General features: G+C 48.6%; 1 protein-coding gene across 1 annotated transcript in view; it reads right to left on the bottom strand.

Annotated features, from left to right (window-relative positions):
* Positions 1-6,212: 6,212 nt before the first annotated feature.
* SH3PXD2B (SH3 and PX domains 2B) overlaps positions 6,213-18,579 on the bottom strand; it is a 101,211-nt gene continuing 88,844 nt past the window's right edge. Inside the window, exon 13 of the mRNA XM_044229480.1 lies at positions 6,213-12,490. Within this exon, the coding sequence (XP_044085415.1) occupies positions 10,946-12,490 (1,545 nt within the window). The 3' untranslated portion in view covers positions 6,213-10,945. The remainder of the gene's footprint in view (positions 12,491-18,579) is intronic.

Raw genomic sequence — 18,579 nt, 5'->3', positions numbered from 1 at the left:
GGTACCTAGAAGAGTCAAACTCAGAGGCAGAGAGTAGAATGCTGGTGAGCAGGGAGTCGGGAGAAATGGAAATGGGAGTTTTTTAATGAGTACAGAGTTTCAGTTGGGGAAGATAAAAAAAGTTCTGGAGATGGACCGTGGTGATGATTACACAATAGAGTGAATGTATTTAATACCAGTGAACTGTGCACTTAAAAATGCCAGAAACAATAAATATTGTATGTATCTCATTGCAATAAAAAGAATACATAGTGACAGTAGTTTAGCAAATCCTGGTTGTCAGATCTCCAAGAACACACTGCTGCATACTTCCTAAGGCAGGTGTTCTATCAGTGGTTTGATCCTTCTAAGAGGGACTTCCTTAAGGTTCTCCAAGTGAACAGTGTCGCGGTCCTAAGACAAACACAGGGAGAAAAATCAACAAAATCTATAGTTGATTCAAACTAGATACCAAGTTGGCCTAGTTACTCTGCTGACGATAGTAACTAACACATACGATCCAACTCAGATTCCTCAGATGTATGCATTACAGGGCACAAATTCAACTTAATGCAGTGAAATTCTGCATAATGACTAAATTCTAAGATGTATAGTGGAATTTTCCAAAATATGTTCTATGGGATATTCTTAGCTCTTACATGAGAAAGAGAATTCTGTTATCAGGTACATTTTGGAAATTCTGGCTTAAACCAGGGTAAACAGCTTCTTTACTGCAAGATTTTAAGAGCCTTTAATATGCGAGCGTGTGACACGGATCTCTAAGGAAGAGGCCTGGAGGATCCTTATACAAGTGTCTGCCAAATGGGTTTGGCCACATGATGTTTTTTCATGATCATATGAGGGACTGACGTTCTATAAACACACTTTGGAAAACTTCCATTTAGAGAAAAGTAATAAAATAGAAGATGAATATAGACTAGATCAAGGGTTGGCAGGCTGTGGTCGTTGGGGCTAATCCACTCAGCTTGGTATTTTTTTCACAGAGCTAAGAGTGGTTTGTACGTGTTCAAATGATTACATTTTAAATAGTTATGTAAGTCCTTGCATAACATTCTAGTTTTGACTCTTGGCTCCCAAAGCCTAAAATATTTACTATCGAACTCTTTAAGAAAAGGTTTGCTAACTCCTGTCCTGGGCAATGAAAACATCTGAAGACTGTTCATTCTTTTTACTCTTCATACAAACAATACTACTTAGGATGTGCTATTAGAAGTGCCTACTATGTGCTAGGTGTACTTTGTTTCCATTAATCTTTACAATGGCCTGAGAAAGGCATTGTTGTTCCCATTTTACAGATGAGGATGTTAAGAATCAGAGAGGTCAAGTGCAGATCAGAGCCAGAACTCAAACCTGGGTCTGTTTAACCCCAGAGGCCACGATTGTTCCTTTATTGGTATTTTACAAAATGGGGTCCACCCATCTTAGAAGGTGCTTAAAACAAGTCATTGGGGCATAGCTGTATTCAGAACTCTTCTTTTCTACCTGTGTTTCCTGTGTCTCTTTTTCCTATGTGTTTCCTTTCCTACTCACACAAAACACTTCCCTTCTGACATTTCTGGTCACCAAACGTAGGGGTTCTTTCCCCACACCAAGCAATTCTCTGCAACACCAGCTGGGTGTCCTACAACGTAAGTTGATTTTAACACTATCTATCCGGAGATACTATCAGATACTGCAGGTTAAGGATTCAGTCCCACAAGACTACCCCCACCCCATTCAGAGGCTAACTGCAAGTATTAAGTCCTCAGTTTATCCACAACTTCTGTCTGGTTTGGCTACAAATCAGAGGCTTCCACAACCCCCTCCTCAGGTTGGAACAATTTGCTCAAGAGGCTCCCGGAACAGGGAAGCACTTACATTGAGCAGTTTACTGTAGGATATGATGAAGGCTACAGAGTAACAGTCAGAGGAAGAGACACAGAGGGCGCGAGGTCTGAGTGGGTCCCGAAGGCAGGAGCTCCTGTCCTCTTGGAGTCGGCATGCATTTCCCACTGGGTGTGAGTGTGTTTGCCAACTTCAAAGCTCTCTGAGCCCCATACTATTGGGATTTTCATGGCCGCTATCTCACGTAGGCACGAACGGTCATGGACGCCATTTTGAGCCCCTCTCCCATCTCAAGAGAATGAGGGTGGGCTGGAAATGCCCAGCTTCTGATGGGGGCTTGGTCTTTCTGGTGACCAGCCCCCCCTCCAGGAGCCATCCAGGAGCTCCCCAGAAGCACCTTATTGGAGCAAGAGCTACTCCTGTCACCTAGGAAATTATAGAGGTTTCAGGAGCCTTGTGTCAGGAACTGGGGTCAAAGACCAAATATTAGAACAAAGGATGCTCCTGGAGCTCTTGTCACTCAGGAAATTCTGGACGAGGGTTTCATGAGCTTTGTACTGGGAACTGGGGGCAGAGACTGATATAAATCCTTTATCTCACAGTAGTGAAAAATTACCTTTTTTAATTATGTATGTTTTAGCTTATCTTTCACTTTTAGTTATAGTATATGTTTTATTATAATATATAAAGACTACTATAATAAATTAGTTAAAATTAGCCTAATCAGTAGCCACTAAGCAGTTTTTAAGGAGCCCAACATAGAGCTTGCCTTTCTCCACACCGGAAGTTAGACGTGAGAGAGACAGAAGGACCTGGGAATTGAAAAACACAGTCAGCTTTCCTTTTGAAAGAGCATGGGAGAATCTGGCTTAGGTGAGGTGTGGAGCCGTCATGGATTTCCTAAGCCTGCATCCCAGAATTTGACGTGCTCCCTGAGAAGCACAGGACTCACTCCTTTTGTGGGGCTCCTTTTACAACTAAGCCTCCCGCTGACTGGAGCCAGGTGGAAGAGGTATTCCTTGAGGACATCTGATCCCAAACAGGAGAGAAGGAGGCATGTGCTATGCTCTACGGTCTCTTGCTCCCCTCGATATCAATCATGGGGGAATTGCCTCTTCTCACCTAGGGAGAGAGAAGGCTGGAGTGTTATTCTCGTGGGGTCCCCTTCAAGTGGAAAAGAGCACCAAGCATGGAGGGTAGGCATTTACTACCTAAAAACAGAATACATGATATATTCATTTAGTAATACATATGCTTATATACCACATATATGCTACATTTTTTAAAAGATTTTAAAAATTTATTTGACAGAGATCACAAGTAGACAGAGAGTCAGGCAGAGAGACAGGGGGAAGCAGGCTCCCCGCCGAGCAGAGAGCCCGATGTGGGGCTCGATCCCAGGACACTGAGATCATGACCCAAGAGAAAGGCAGAGGCTTTAGCCCACTGAGCCACCCAGGTGCCCCAATGCTACATTTTTTTATTGACCAAACTCACTGAAAACTGTTTGATGATGACTATTGTAAACTATACTGTATGAGTGTGGCCAAGTTCCATGCAGTTGAAATGAAGCCAGAGAACATAGTTAATGGTAGTATCTGAGTCTGAATTGGAGGAGAACCTAGGCTTTATTAACTTGCACTGGAATGTTCTGAACACTGCTATTAATTTACAGGTCTCTAAAGGAGAATTTGTTTATAAGATAGAAAACAAATTGCATTCTTTCAGGCTATTTTCTGAAGTTTCCTACGTGGGGCAATTTCACTATGGAGAAACCCATTCAGATTGCTTCAGGTTGGACCAATAGCCAGCAGGTAACCTTGACGTTCTTGAGCAGCTCTCCAGTCAAGGAAGTATTTTGTACTGGCGATGCTGTGAAGGTTAGCCTTGAAGACTGGGTTGCAGTGAGGGACAGAGTCACAGCTGGTATCAGGGTAAGGAATCAGCTAAGAATGGTGGCTCAGACACAATTCAAGGGAGAGTTGAATCGTAGACCTTGACATTTTCCAGAGTTTATGACATGAAACACTGTTCTTGCTGGATGATCTGTGAATGGTTTCACCATCAAGTCTGTTTGAGGAACCCACTATAAAAAGCCCCCTCTCAGGTGTTCACACTGCATGTTATTATGTGAAGCTTTGAGATGTCCGGTGTGTCCACAGAACACTTACTTCAGAATATCTATGAATATATGTTCTGGAAAACACATTTTGAAAAATGCTGAATGGCGGGGGAATTATAAATTTGGAAGCTGTGATGGTCTATTAAGGTCACAGTCTTTGGAGTTAGATATCCAAGTTCATCCTCTTACTAGCTGTGACTATAGATAAACTTAATCTCTTAGACTATTAATTTCCATCCATAAAACAGGCATAACAATTCCTACCTGGAAGTGTAGCGAAGGTTGAAGAAAGAATATCTATTAAGTACCCAGCCGATAGCTTGGACTCAACAGAAGTTAGACGTTTTGCCCTAATTATAGAGTTAGGTGTTTGGAAGGGGAATCATTTTTTGAATAAGATTTTGAATCCAGGAGCTAATTATATCAGGATGAGATATAGATTTTGATTAGCATTTGCGAGGGGACATAGTATGGGATAAATGAGTCAGCTTTAGGACCAGACACTATCTGCTGGCTCTGTGACATGTTGGTGTGGTGCTTTCACCTTTCTGAAATGTACATAGTGCCTTCATATATAAAATGCAGGTATCTACCTAGAGCATTCTGAGGATGAAATAGGAGTGTCTGTAGCCTGGAACACAGTAAATGCTCTGAAAAATAATGGTGACATGGCTAATAATAGTATATGAAGCACCATTTTTTAAAGACTTTGCGGGGGCGGGGTGGAGAACATAAGCTGGGGGTTGGGGGCGAGAGGCAGAGGGAGAGGGAGAAATCGAGTCCCTGTTGAGCAGAGAGCCCAATGCAGGGCTTGATCCCAGGACCCTGGGATCAAGACCTGAGCCGAAGGCAGAACACATAACCAAATGAGCCACTCAGGCATCCCATATGAAGTACCATTTTGAACATTTAGACTACCCCAGGCAATGTGCTGAGTCTGGCCATTTCTCAAAAGTTGAATATGCAGACCACTTCCTCACAATGTAGTTTTAAAGGATGCAGATTTTTGCTGATTCTGACTCTCCGGAGTTGCAGCCCGGGAGTGTGGACTCTGACATGCTCGCTGCTAAGTTGTATGGTCACTAAAATTTGAGAGCCGTTGACTGGGAGGCACAGGTTGCAAGATGGTGAGGAACAGCCGGGCCAGATGGATACTAACTAGAGAAGCAATGGACATTAAACACCCTGGGTTTGGAGAAGAGTGGCCCCATGACCTGAGCCTTGGACACACAGATTTACCATGACCCCTTAGAGGGTCATGGTAAGGAGAGTGGGAGGGAATGTGTGTGAAGGGGTGTGTGACAGCTGGATTGTGTTTGGCCTGGCATTTCTGAAGCAGTATAAGGCGAAAGGCGAACATGTCAGTTCCAACTGAGACCTGAAGGTGATGGGTAAGCAGCCCCTGAGAGTAAGTCAGGTTTGGTTCCTGACCGTGGTCCTGTCCCCATCCCATCCCATCCAGTGAGGGGAGGGGTCAGGTGCCCCTGCATGCCTGCCTCACAAATTCCATGCCATGACCAGTTGCATTCTTAAGAATGACCACAGTTAGTTTGGAATATTTGTGAGAAAAGGCTCCCAAGGGATGGGGGGCTGAAGAGCATCATGATTTTTCCTTCTTAGGGGACCAGAGATTAATACAGGAATGACCATTATTCTTAAACAAGGTGGGTCAGCTCGTTGCATTCTTTGAAAGGGAGGGTGAATATTGAATGTAAATTTCCCCTATGTTCTTCTGTCCAGAGCCTCTGCTGGTTCTATTCTTCTCTCCCTAGGCAGGTGGGTGGCACTGTCATTTTGTTTAATGATTCACCTGAGGCCAAGGAGGCTCCACATTGGGGGTTGGTGTGGCCTTGCCTCTGCCCTTGGAAAGGTAATAACACATCAGGCAATGCCCTCTAGCTCCCCGGAGCAGATGGCTTGAGCAGTCCCGGCAGCCCAGCCATGGTTGCCCCCCTCCCCCCAACCACATGCTCTAGCCCAGCAGTAGGTAACACCGAGGAGAGGTTCAAGACACCTTAAATGTGTGAAGTTTTCCTTCTTCCGGCACAGAGCTGAGACTATGTGGGAGACACCCCGTGATCTAAGGACGCTTTCCCGTAGCTTCTGGACACCGCAATTCAAAGAATCAAGATGCACTAGGACCCAGAGAAGTCACCTCTACTCACCCTGGCTTCTGTTCTTTGATGCCCAAACTCAAGCCCAAAACACCAGGGCACAAAGCTATGCGCCTCTTCTTTAGCCAAATGAAATCCATGGACATGGCCTCTTCACAATGAAGCTTGAAACCAGTCAAGCATTTTTATTTAAAAAAAAAAGAAAAGAAAAGAAAAAGTCTAACAGTATATAGTCTATACATGCTACAGCTAATTGTTTGCCACCCCCTCCCCCCTCACATTCTATATCCTCATGTATTTTTGTGTGTTAACAGGAAACAAAAATCACCACCAGAATTTGCCAGTTTGCCGAGAGGGTATGAGGAGGGCCGTGATATTCGGAGGATCTCCAGCGTCACTCTATGAGCAGGCATGAGGAGGTAGGCCTGTCAGAGCCCCACTGTTATTCCTGGAGGGACACACGAAATGGCCTAGTGACTTGGTGGTGCTTGGAAGCAGGAAACGTAGGGATAGCTAAGGTGACCATAGTTTATCATCTCCCCTGTACAAGTGAAAGGGGCACTATTAACAGTTACAGGGGCACAGAGGCATAGACAGGCACACACGGGGAAAAAAAATCTATGGACACCTAGTTGTGTCAGAATTGCTTATTGCTGTAACTAGCCTGGTGGTGGTGGTGGGCGGGGGTACCTCTGTCTGTATGTTGACAGAAGGCCTGAAAGTGAAGGCTACTGGCTGTGGCACTGGGTTTGGCCTCCTTGAGGACAACAGAAGTTGAGTCATTTGTCCTGATTGGCGCTGAGAAGCCTACTTTGGAGTAGACGACAGAGATAGGAAGGAAAGAGGGAATGCCGACACATGATGACGGTAGCACCAGAAACCAGACATTACCCTAAGGAGCTGCATGTTTGAGTCTGTGGGAAGGGTCCTCAGCAGGTGGTCCCCAAGCAGGTGAAGACTGTGGAGCCTCTGGGTTTTAATTCTGGGTCTGTCACAGGCTGTGGTCCATCTGTCAGAACCTCAGCCAAGTTAGGAGCAATTCCTCCAGGCTGACGGAGGGCATCCTAAACCCTCAGGTGTCCATGCAAGCCAAGTTCCCACTCCTCTGGGCCAGAGTTTGACACTAGGTCATCTTTGGTCTATCGTACGGTATGGCTGGTTTGCAGCAAAAACTCCGACAGACGGGCCTGGACAACAAAGGGCGAGTGACAAGACTGCCATGCGTGGTTCAGGCTGTTATGTAGCCACTGCCAGTCCAAAGAGAAGGGCGAGACCTCCCAGGGAGCAGCCTGACCCAACCCTGACAGACTTGAGCACAATAAAAGGATGGGAGCCATGCCAAAAATGTTCCTGTTCTTGATGATGTCGAATTACCAGATGATGTTGAGGGCTGGAGCAACTTCTTTATCCCACTCAGTGCTTTGTTCTTGACACAGTCCATGCCTCAGCCTCAGGACCTTCCAAAACTTGGGGAGATTTGGCCCCTGCCCTTTCACGTGGCAAGTCGGTTTTCCTACACTCCACCTGGTACTGAGATCCCCAGTGGGCTCAGACACGTTTTAAGGCCAAGAACTTTGCCTAAGAAATTGGTGACAAGGGGAGGCCCTGTGGTGAAGCTTAAAGTGATCACTGGAAACTAGCTAAGGGCTCTAGCAATTCCTCAGTGAGGTAGGGCATTAAAAGTGGTTCAAGTCAGAGCCCAGCTCCTCCATCTCAGCCTGGGACAATGATGTAAACTCACCAAAGGGCAGAGATTTTGAGTGAAACATTTTGCGAAGGTCTATTTTGCCCAGTGGTGGATCCTAAAACTCAGATTTTCCAAAGATTTCTTGGCACTATAAGCTGTGGTTTTCACATGCTCGCCTTTTGGACTGGCATTTGGCCTGTGACCTACTGCCCTGGGATCGTGGGGTGAAGGGAGGAGAAAGCTCAGTCATGGCAGGGGGGTCACCTGCTTCCCTGGAAATGCCATGCACATTTTGCTGCCATTGGCAGAAGAAAAAACACAGGCACTGGAGAGAAGGCACCCCTGGGTTCAAGTCTTGGCAGAGTCATGATTTGGATGAGACTGGGCACATGACTTCACCCTGTGAACCTCAACTTTCTCCCCACAGCTCAGGGCTGATCCTAGGCAGCTCAGAGGGTTGTCATCAGGGTTAAGTTAGAGGAGGGAGTTGAAACACCAGGGACCTGCCTGGAGCTTGGCATGGGAGTTATAACTGTGGCCTGGGACATTCTCTGTGGGCATAACCTCAGGGGAGTTTTGTATCGCCTCCATCAGGTTGCTGACAAGATGGCGGCCACAGGGCTGGGTGCTGTGATGCTAAATTATCAGGCCAGGACAGCCAGGGAGAGCCACTGGCCACCAGACACCCGTCCCCCCTTCTGGTCGCTCGTGCAAGTGCCCACCATGTGGCACACAGAGCCCAAAAGAGGAGTCCTCAGGCCATGGATGTGTCCTGAGCAAAGAACGGTGAACAGAGAGGAATGTGGCTTCAGTACCTTCAGTTCACGTCAGGGTAACAATAACAGTAACAATAACAATAATAAAAAGGCAAGTTCTTTCATTTGCAGGAACACTTCTGCCCACAGAAAGGTGGAACTAGTCTATTCCCACGCAGCTGACCTTCAGGAGGAGGGAATGAGGCCAAAGACAAACCCTTTGTGTGGAAGCAGCAAACAAAAACCTCAGCTCGCAGAGCCAGGCAGGGAGCCACACGGGTCCCGGTCTGCCCGGCGCCGAGCACGTGGTAGGTGCTCACAAAATACTTGAAAAGGTCACAGAAAGCAGAGAGTGAATTGGGGGGGAAAATAAAGGCTGAGTTCTGTCTTTTGAATTTGACGCAGAAGTCAAATTCTGCGTAACAGTTTCATAAAAGCTGTTTAAGCCAAAGTGGGTCAAAAAACTTTGGAAAACATGCTATGGGCTTCCTTCCAAATGCGGGGACCTCGAAGACGTGGGTGGCCCTCTCCCAGCCTCCCTTCTTCCCCCAAATGCCATCTTCCCCCACGGTTCTGGGCACAGGGCCAAGGGGCAAGTGGGCACTGCTAGAGGCACCTCAGGGCCCTGCCCCCCCAGGGGCAGCTGAAGGAAGGAATAAAGATGCTCCCGTGAATCAGAGAACGCTCTTTCTCCTGTAGAAGCCTCCAGAGTCCGTGTGGCCGTGGGGGGTAGGAAGAGCAGAAGAGGGCTGTGTGCACTGAAATCTTTGGCACTGCAGGCGGACAGTGGGTGTCCATGGGAAAGCTGGCCCTGCGGTCCCCAAAGCATCATAGCAGATGGACATTGAATCGGAGATCTCCGAGCTGGGTCCTCTTCTGCAGGGCAGGGTGGGATGAAGAAGGGTTCTGCCCTCTCTCCCACCAGGCAGCCTGGTCCATGGGCAAGATCTTTGGGCTGGGAGCCAGAAACCCTGGGTCCTGATTCTAATTCTGCAATGTCGTTGTGCCTCTATGTGCCTCAGTGAACCGTGTCTGTCCAAATGGAAGCAAGAGGACAGACAGGGAGAGAGCATGCACAAAAAGGAAACAGAGAAGAGTACTCTATGAATGCCAGAGAGCAGGAAGCAGCAAGTCTTTGAGCCATCAGGGCCCCTGGAGGCTGGCATGGGAGATCACCTCAGCTTCACAAGTTTTATCCTCCAGAGGGGGCACCTGCACAGCAGCAGGAAACAAGGTCTTGTGGCAACCGCCAGAGCTCTGGGCAAACTCCCCCTCTCCCCACCACCCACCATGGAGGAGAAGCTGTGGAGGGTGCGGGGCAGGCTTCGGTGTGAGCTGCAGTGGGTCGGAGGGGTGGTGGGTGTGGGAGCAGAGACTAATGCCCCCTCACCTACACCACAAGCAAGCCATTTGGCCACCTGCTCTTGGCACTTAGCGTCTTCCCTTTCCCTGCCTGGTTAGCCTGCTACTGGGGGAAGGGCACGGGCATGGAAGTCAGGCCAGCTTCAAGTCCTCTTTCCTCTTCCTCCTAACTAGTGTACCCTTGGGCACAGAGTCCGAGGTTCTCTGTCCATCACAGGTGCAATATCCCAAGAGAGGATTGATGTGAGGATGTAATGTCAAGTACCAAGGACAGAGTCTGGCCCCTACTAGCTACCTAGTGAAGGGGTGGTCCCAAGGGGCGTGGATTGTGAACCGCTCCTTTCAAAGCAACTTTGAGATTCTTGCTCTATGGAGACAAATGTGAAATGGCCCAAGGTGGGGTGGACATTTCTATTCAAAAAGCCCTGTGCAGGACGGTGAAGCATGCTGGGGCTGGAAGCACCCCTTTGGGATCTGTCAGGGTCCCAGAAAATAAGAGGCGGAATGTCTCAGTGGACCTTCAGGCCCACTCCTGGGGCAGAGCTGCATCTGGCGAACCTGAGAGGCTCACAGGTCCAGAGCCTCTCAGGGTCCAGAGGAAAACATCTCTCTGGGACTGGCAATGGAGCCAACTCCCTGGGCAGGAATTCCTTCTGGTACCCACCATTTTGGAAATGGAGTAAATAAAGTCCCTGGACTTTTAGAGACATGGAGACGTTGGAGCCAGCCATCACAGCCTGGGTGGGGAACCAGCAATGAGACTGTTTCTGCAGCTTCCAGACAATGGGTTCTGGTCTTGGAGGCCTTGGAGAGTCACGGTCCTGCTGCTGGGTGGCCTACAGAGGGTGGCAATGCCACTGGCCTTAAGGCAGGGATGCTGACTTGGAGAGGAAGCAGGGGGTGTGGCCTCGGAGCCTCCAGGCCATGCTGCAGTGAGGCGGACTGCTCTCCACCCAAGGGAGGAAGAAACCACAGTGCTCCAGAGTCTTCCTTCCTTTGAAGCTGCATGAAGGGTGATAAATTAAATACGTGGGTAAAGCCAGCAGAGATGCACAGGACTGCCAGGCAGGGAAGGAAGTGGCTATGGCTTCTTTTTGAGATAGTTGGAAGGAATCCATCCTTCCCAGGAAGGGGCCCCGCTCAGGACTTGGCAGAACCACCAGCCACTGCTGTTCTTTTCCCGGACCTCGAACACTGTCCCCTCCTGGAAGCTGCTGGTATCTCCGTCTCCTTCAAAGTTGGCCACCGCAACATATAAAGAGTCCTTTGGGCCATCAGCGTTGGGAAAAGGGGTTGCAGCTAGTTTCTCTCTGTTTTCTCCGATCTTGCCCACCATCCGTGGTCCCAGACCACCTCTGCCTCGCATGTCATCTTGGCTGCCTGAGGAGTTAGAAAGAAAAGGTTTGGCTTTAGGAGGGACCAGCAGGGCCCGGCCTGGGGCAGGAGCTGCCTTGCCTTCACTGGCTTCCCGCTGTGGCCCTCTGACCTCTGGGAGGGGCCTGGAGGCTGAAGAGGTTTTCTTAGGGGGTGGTGGTCTCCGGGGCAGGACCACAGGTCTCTGCGGGGGAGCCTCTTGGACAGGGGTGGGTGCACTCTTTGGCACCGGATCTGTGGTCTTGGCTGGCCTTGGAGGGGCTCTGCAGGACATCTCCTTTGGGCTGAGCCCATCCTGTCTGCCCATCCGGTCCTGGGCATGGCCAGGCCCATCACCTGGGAGGAAACTCCGGCTGAAGGCCACTTCTTGGCCACTGGCAGCCTGGGGGCTGCTCTCTCCATCCAGTGAGGGCTTCTCTTGGGACTTGGCGGGCCTCAGCTTGCTCCTCAGGTTGCAGATATCCAATTGGTCTTCACCCTGAGGTGGCTCTGTCCTCGGGGAAGGAGCTGGCTTGGGCCTAACCTGAGGTTTGGACTTCAAGAAGGGATTCTGGGGAATAACTTCCGGCTTCTCCTCCGGTGGGTCAGCTTTGGACTTGGAGATGGGTCGAAGGTTGGGCTTCTTCACCTCCTTGGCCAAGACCTTGTGGCCACACTCTAGCCCCATCTCATTTTTCAGCTGGAACAACTTGCTTTTGTCAGGTTTGGGCTCTGGTCTCCTGCTGTCCCGGACCGGGGGCGTGTGTTTGGCTGGAATCATTGGCAAAATCATGCCTGGAGGTTTGGGCGAGGAGCCCCTGAGTTGCTCCATCCTCTGCCGCTCCCTCTCCTGCAGCTCCCCTTCTGACTTGATGATGGATTCTTTCCGGGGAGGGAGGCTGGGCTTCTCCTCCAGGTCGGGGCTTGAGATTTCTTCATAGCCGGCGCATGAGGACATGTCGGAAGACGCCTTCCTCAGGGCCTCCTTGCCGCCCTTCCAGTCTTTGGACCATGGCATCCCAGAGTCCACAGCAGCATGCGGTGCATCGGGCAAGGGCCGGGAGGGACCGATGGCCTCACTGCCCGTGTTGTTCTCCAAGGCTGCTGCATCTGCTGGATGGAGCTGGGTTAGCTCGTTGGGCAAGGGAGCCAGAAAGTTGGGTCTTGAGGCATTGCTGGTCTTCTTATACTTGTCAATGAAGGTTGCCGGGGCCCATCCTTCCTTATCTTCAATCTGAATGTACCACCAGCCACTCAAGTTCTTCTCAATCACCTGGAGGGGAGGAAAAAGAACACTTAGTAGCCAAAGCCTCAGGGCCAGCGGACCAGAATACTCGGGGAGAACCAAGAATCTAGAATCCTCCTAGAATCTAGAAGTGGGGATTTTTCACTCAGCAGATTCCCAGACAATGGCTGGAGTAGACCATCTCTGAAGACCTTCCTGTGTATTGGAAACAGCTTACGTGGGGGTAGGTTCTTGTCTAATTTGGGATATCCCCCAAAGCAATCCTGGAGACACAGACTTGGGTACAGGTAATTAATTTGAGAGGTGATTTCAAGAAGCCCAAGTAAGGAAATGGGAAAAGAGAGAGCGAATTCTAAGCTTATTTTTCTGAGCCATGGGGACTTAATCAACGAGGGACCCTTTAGGACCAAGCAGACTCATCCCAACTGAGACATTGGGCCATTTACCTCCTGATTCCTAGTCCCTGCCCCTCCACCCCAGGTCATTAACCCCCCAGCCTTTCTGGGCAGGTGGAAGAGATGGGAGGCTGCTGGATGCAGGGACCTGTAGCTGCAGGTCAGCTTGGGTGGGTCGGGATGCAGGGCAGGCCAGCAGCAGTGTCTGCTGTGTTTCTAAAGAAGTACAAGGCAAAATCCACTTAGCCAAAGCTAGCCTTGATCGTGGCTCTTTTGGTTGAGCACCAGACGACGCATTTGGCTGGTGTTCAGAGGCCATGCGGAATGAAAAATGCATACTTTAAAAAAAAATTTACTTATTTGAGAGAGAGAGAGATAGCAAGAGATAGCAGGAGCAGGGAGAGGGAGAAGCAGACGCCCAGCTAAGCAGTGAGCCCAATGTGGGGTTCGATTCCAGGACCCTGGGATCATGACCTGAGCCAAAAGCAGACCCTTAACCAACTGAGCCACACAGGAGCCCCAAAATGCATACCCTTGAACATGGGAATCACACTCAGCTCATGTTTAGATAGACAGGAACCCCTGCTGATGAAGGCAAAAGAAATTTTCATCTTCTCTCCTTCTCCCTCTGGGATATGCCCATTGAATGAACAGTAGGCAGAATCACCCACAGAATTTAAGGTCTCATGTATCCTGTCTCCTCGTTGTGCCGTACTGTCTGGCTGGGTTAACTGAAAGGTGTGTCTGCTGCGTGTTATGGGCTGAACTGTGTCCTCTTCAAATTCCTGTGTTGAAGCCCTAACACCTATCTTAGAATGTGACAAGATGTGGAGACAGAACCTTTCGAGAGGTAATTAAACCAAAATGAGATCATACAGGTGGGCCCTTAGCTAACACGACTGATGTGCTTGTAAGAGATCAGGAACCAGAGAACACACAGAATAAGAGACGACCACATATAAACACAGCAAGAAGGCAGCTGCCTTTAAGCCAAGGAGAGAGGTTTCTTGAGAAACTGAACCTGCTGCCACTCTGATCTTGGACTTCCAGCCTCTGAAACTGTGAGGAAATAAATCTGTTGTTTAAACCACCCAGCCTGTGATATTTTGTGATGGCAGCTGGAGCAGACTAATACGCTGGGATTCCCTGGCAGGCCCTCTGCGTAGGAGATCTTGATGAATGCTTGCTGCCACCTTATGAGATGGGGATTATCGTTCCATTTTACAGATGCAGAACTGAGTCTCAGGACAACCGAGGAACTGGCAGAGGGTCATGAGGAAAGTTAACAGCAGAGGCTGAGATTCCACAGCCCGGGATGGGGAGGCTGCGAGAACAGTAACACACAGTTGCGGGATTTTCACGATGACCACATAAGCTAATGCAGACAATAGCTCTTGATAAATGCTGCAAGGTAAATGTTCCCTATTATTATATCACAGGGCAGATCATGGACAAGGCAGGTTGCGTGTGATAGGTGTATACTTAATGTGTCTCACTGGTTTCCCAGAAGGGGTGCTGATAAAGGCCAGCCCCTTACATGACGTAACCAGTGTCTCACCAACACTCGGTAGCTCCGGTAACAAAGTGATTCTGGGCATACAAGTTACTGTCAGCACAGCCACAAATTCAACAACGCTGTGTATGTGAGAAAACGAAAATAGGACAATAATCACAGTGAAATATATGAAAGGGGATTTGCTGAGCTTACACCCTATGCAAATACTATGGCAGAAGCTCGAAACATTTGTGTTCTTGATCACAATTTCTGGGAGTTTTCGTTTACTAGAGAGAAGCCAAGAACTGTTATGAATAAGAGCAAATGCCAAATCACAAGAATGGAGGGGAAAGAAAAGAGCTGGGCTTTAAAACCAGAGACCTGGGTTCAAATTCTAGCTCTACCGCTTACCAGCTGTAGAACCCTGGGCAATGGACCTAACTTCTCTTTGTCTCAGGTACATCTGTAAAATGGGCTAAATATATCATAGAAGTCTTGGGGCTTCTATGAAGACCAGTTATCAAGCATGTATGGTCCCAGGCACAGAATTATCATCATTATCATCAACATATGTCTGAAACATACAAAGACCAGGCAAGGAGGACCTAAGCTTTTCAGCAGCTCCACTGCTAGATCACGGCAGATCCATTAATGAACTCCGAAGGCCAAGATGAGATTGAAATGAACCAGGAATCAAAAATGGGAAAGAGGAATATATTAGCAAGTACAGAATAGCTCATGAGAAAAGAATACTTGGTAAAGCCAAAAACTGTAGTGGTAACTACCTCCCATTTGGGTCCCTTGAGCTGCCACTGGCAGAGCCATAGGCTGATGTCATGGAACAATCAGCAGAGAAGTTTCAAGTTTTGGTTAAAAGAATGTTGGGTATGTAAGCTTTTTAATTGGATCAGCTCTAGCGAAGAGAGACAGGACAGAGCTAGAAATAAAAAAGGGACTGGTTCTCATTGAAGCGGGGAGGGGGCCAGGAGGGAGGCTCAGAAAGCCCCAGGGACCCCCTGAACTCCCTGTGGCATGCAGACTCAGTCCACAGCTTCAGGGCATTGTCCATGACATCCTGGGCTGCCTTTGGCTGATTTCAGAACATTCTGAGCCAGGGAGTGGTGATGCCTATCGGCAAATGTTCAGATTGCCAGCATGCATGGAACAATGGTGTGTGTTTGTACAAAATGCTGGAAACTCATTGTCTTAAAGGACAGGGTGGTTTTATCATGTTTTTCAGTGCTCTGAGGGGGTGGAAAAAAACCCCAAACCCTCATACTAAGCAAGCTGGATTTCTGCTTTCAGTGAGAGAGATGGAGTGAACAGCGCCTTCCCCTTTATGCAACACATCCAGGGAAATAAATGAGTACAAAGCCAAGCTCAGAATGGGGAGGTGGGGGGGGGAGTTAGTGGACCAGGAACTGTGAGGACTCACAGAGGGACAGAAGCAGCAGAGGGAGGCTGTGGTCCACGACTGTTGCAGGGGTGCCTGCTACAGAAGGTAGAGGAAGGCTGAGGTCCCCCAGAATCTAAGGTGGTGGAACCCGGGGATAGGGAGATGCAGGACCAAGTGACAGGGAATTAACTGACATACGGCAGCAGAAGCAGCCAGTTGTGGGTGTTCTATGCCCCTTATCCCATTCTTATGGGACAGGCAGAATCAAGAAGGTGATTTGCTCCCAAGGACATGCAGTGAACGTGGGATTATGCATCAGGGACACCCAACCCCGTTCAGTGGCTGGCTTGGATGTCCCCCCACCTGGTCCTGAGACCCATGGCAGGTGTCCAGCACCTACAGTACATACATGCCCTGGCTGGGCTGTCTGACTGCTGCCTCGCCTTGCACAGCCCAAGGCCAAGTACTAACACCATGAGAAGAACCGAAAGGAACACCAGCACCGTGGCAAAGGACATACAGCTGAGGAAGGAGATAATGGACCCTAAGAATAGGAGCTTAAATTCAATGTACTTAGTACAGAAGGTTCAGAAGGGCATTGCGTTCCTAAAAGAACAGCTTATGCTGAAACAAGAACAGGAAACCGGAAGAGGAATCGGTAACTCTCAGAAGTGGAAATTACAATTGCAGAGTTAAAATCGGCAACAGACTGAATGTTAAATGAGCTAGAAGGTGAAGCGGAATGCTCCAGGAATGCAGCACAAAGGCACAAAGATGGAAAATGTGAAAGGAAAGTTAAGAGATGTGGAGCACAGGGCCAGAAGGTCGCATAGCTGTGTAATAATAACCGGCCCGGGAGGAAAGAATAGAGAGAGTGAAGGGATGCAGTGTTTACAGGGTAAAAGTGGGGAATTATCTGGGAAGATCTCCTGAGGCCAGGATCGTAAAGGCTCACCACATCCAAGCAGGGTAAAAAAAAAAAGTCACACCGAGACACACTTCAGTGAAATTCCAGCATATTAAAGATAATGAGGAACTCTTGAGAGAATCGGAGAAAGGACAGGTACCTAGCAAGAGAACAAGGATTAGGTAGGTAGCAGCTTTTCAGCAGTGGCACTAGATGTGAGGGGAGAATAGAGGCTGTTCCAAGCACTGAGGGAAGAGAACTTTCACTTTGGAAGACAAAACCCACAAAGTCACTGAAGAAGGAGGGGAAAACCACACTCACTTCTCATGATGTCAAGAAATCATGTACGGGGGCACCTGGGTGGCTCAGTCGGTTAAGCATCTGCCTTTGGCTTGGGTCATGATCCCACGGTTCTGGGATTAAGCCCCACATCAGGCTTCCTGCTCAGTGGGGGGCCTGCTTCTCCCTCTCCCTCTGCCCTTCCCCTCTATTTGTGCTTTCTCCCTCACTCTCTCTCAAATAAATAAAATCTTATAAAAAAAAAAAAAAAAGAAAGCATATACAGAAGTCAAGGACTGCCCTCAGGTAAAGACTGAGACATATGGCCCCACACAGAAGCCAGACAGGGCAGGGAAGGGAAACCAATGTCAAAGGGGAGGCTTTGTAGAGGAAGCAGGGATTTGAAGAATGAGTTGGATTTTGAGATGCCAAGTTCAGTTCAAAAACTGACCTTGACTGCCTCCTATGAGAAGGCAGGTGGAGTGCTAGGAGCTGGGTTACAGCAAGGTCATTCCTGGCAGGGAGATTAAGAGAGCTGGGGAAAAGCCAGCTTGACCAGCAGGGACTGCAGAAAAGCAATGGGAACAGGCTTTGGAGGAAGCTCTTCGAGATGAAAAGACGTTAAGGAGAAGGCACATGCTTCATGTGAGAATTGGATGTATGAGTTTTACAACAGCAAAATGGGGGACCTGGGTATAGAATGATCTTATAGCATAAGCAAGATGCCTTGTGAGTTTTCTCTGTAGATTTGAAGTTGGGAAGGTCAGAATGGAAGGAAAATAAAAGGACAAGAGAAACAGATAAGAGGCCTTTTAGAACTTTGTGGGTATTTCTGCTCTACCCTCAGTCTGTCTACATAGACTGGGATTTGCATTTTATAGAAATTAGTTTGAGAGATTTTTAGCTCAGGCTCTTTAAACATCCCCACAGACAGCCCTCCTTCAATGGGTTGAAAGACAGTTGGCTTGAGGACAAGCTTCTGGAAAGGCCTGGGCGGAATCAGTGGTGGTGAGGCCCAGGACCCGTCTTTAGAAAGCTACCTTCTGCTGGGCTGACTGCGCTGGTCCTCTGGGGCATGAGGGTAAAGACAGAGAAAGGCAGGAGATGTCAGTGCTTTGCAGATGTGGTAGAGAGTGATTTAAGACCCTCAGGGCACACCACACTCACACACTGACACAACAGTCACCCATTTACTCCTTATTTCCTTCAGTCATCCCAACATTTATTCCTACAGCAACGGTTTGCTGAACGCACTGTGGACCGGCCCCAATGCTAGGGCCACAGTTAAGAATGAAGAGGACACTCCCTGGCCTTCTGAATGTTAAGCAGGAGGCTAGTGGGGAGACAGATTTTCATCAGTTCAACAATATTCTTTCCAAACACTGTGCTAGCTGTAAAGATACAAGAGAGAAAACCAGAAATGATCTCTACCCTCCTGGAGCTCCCAAATATCCAGCAGATAAGTAACAATAGGAATGTGAACATTCCTGGTTCCAAATCTGGAGACAGACATGGGTTCACATCTTGGCTCTGCCATGTTTTAGCTGGGTGATTTCGGACAGCACCTTTCTTCCTGAGCCAAATCTTCCTCATCCGAAAAATGGGGATTGTCAATGGTCCTGCCTCGCATGAGTAAAAGATTAA

This window comes from Neovison vison, chromosome 1, assembly GCF_020171115.1.
Source record: "Neovison vison isolate M4711 chromosome 1, ASM_NN_V1, whole genome shotgun sequence".
Classification (NCBI taxonomy): domain Eukaryota; kingdom Metazoa; phylum Chordata; class Mammalia; order Carnivora; family Mustelidae; genus Neogale; species Neogale vison.
The sequence above is the reverse complement of the archived record's forward strand: the minus strand, read 5'-3'. Positions and strand labels throughout refer to the sequence as shown.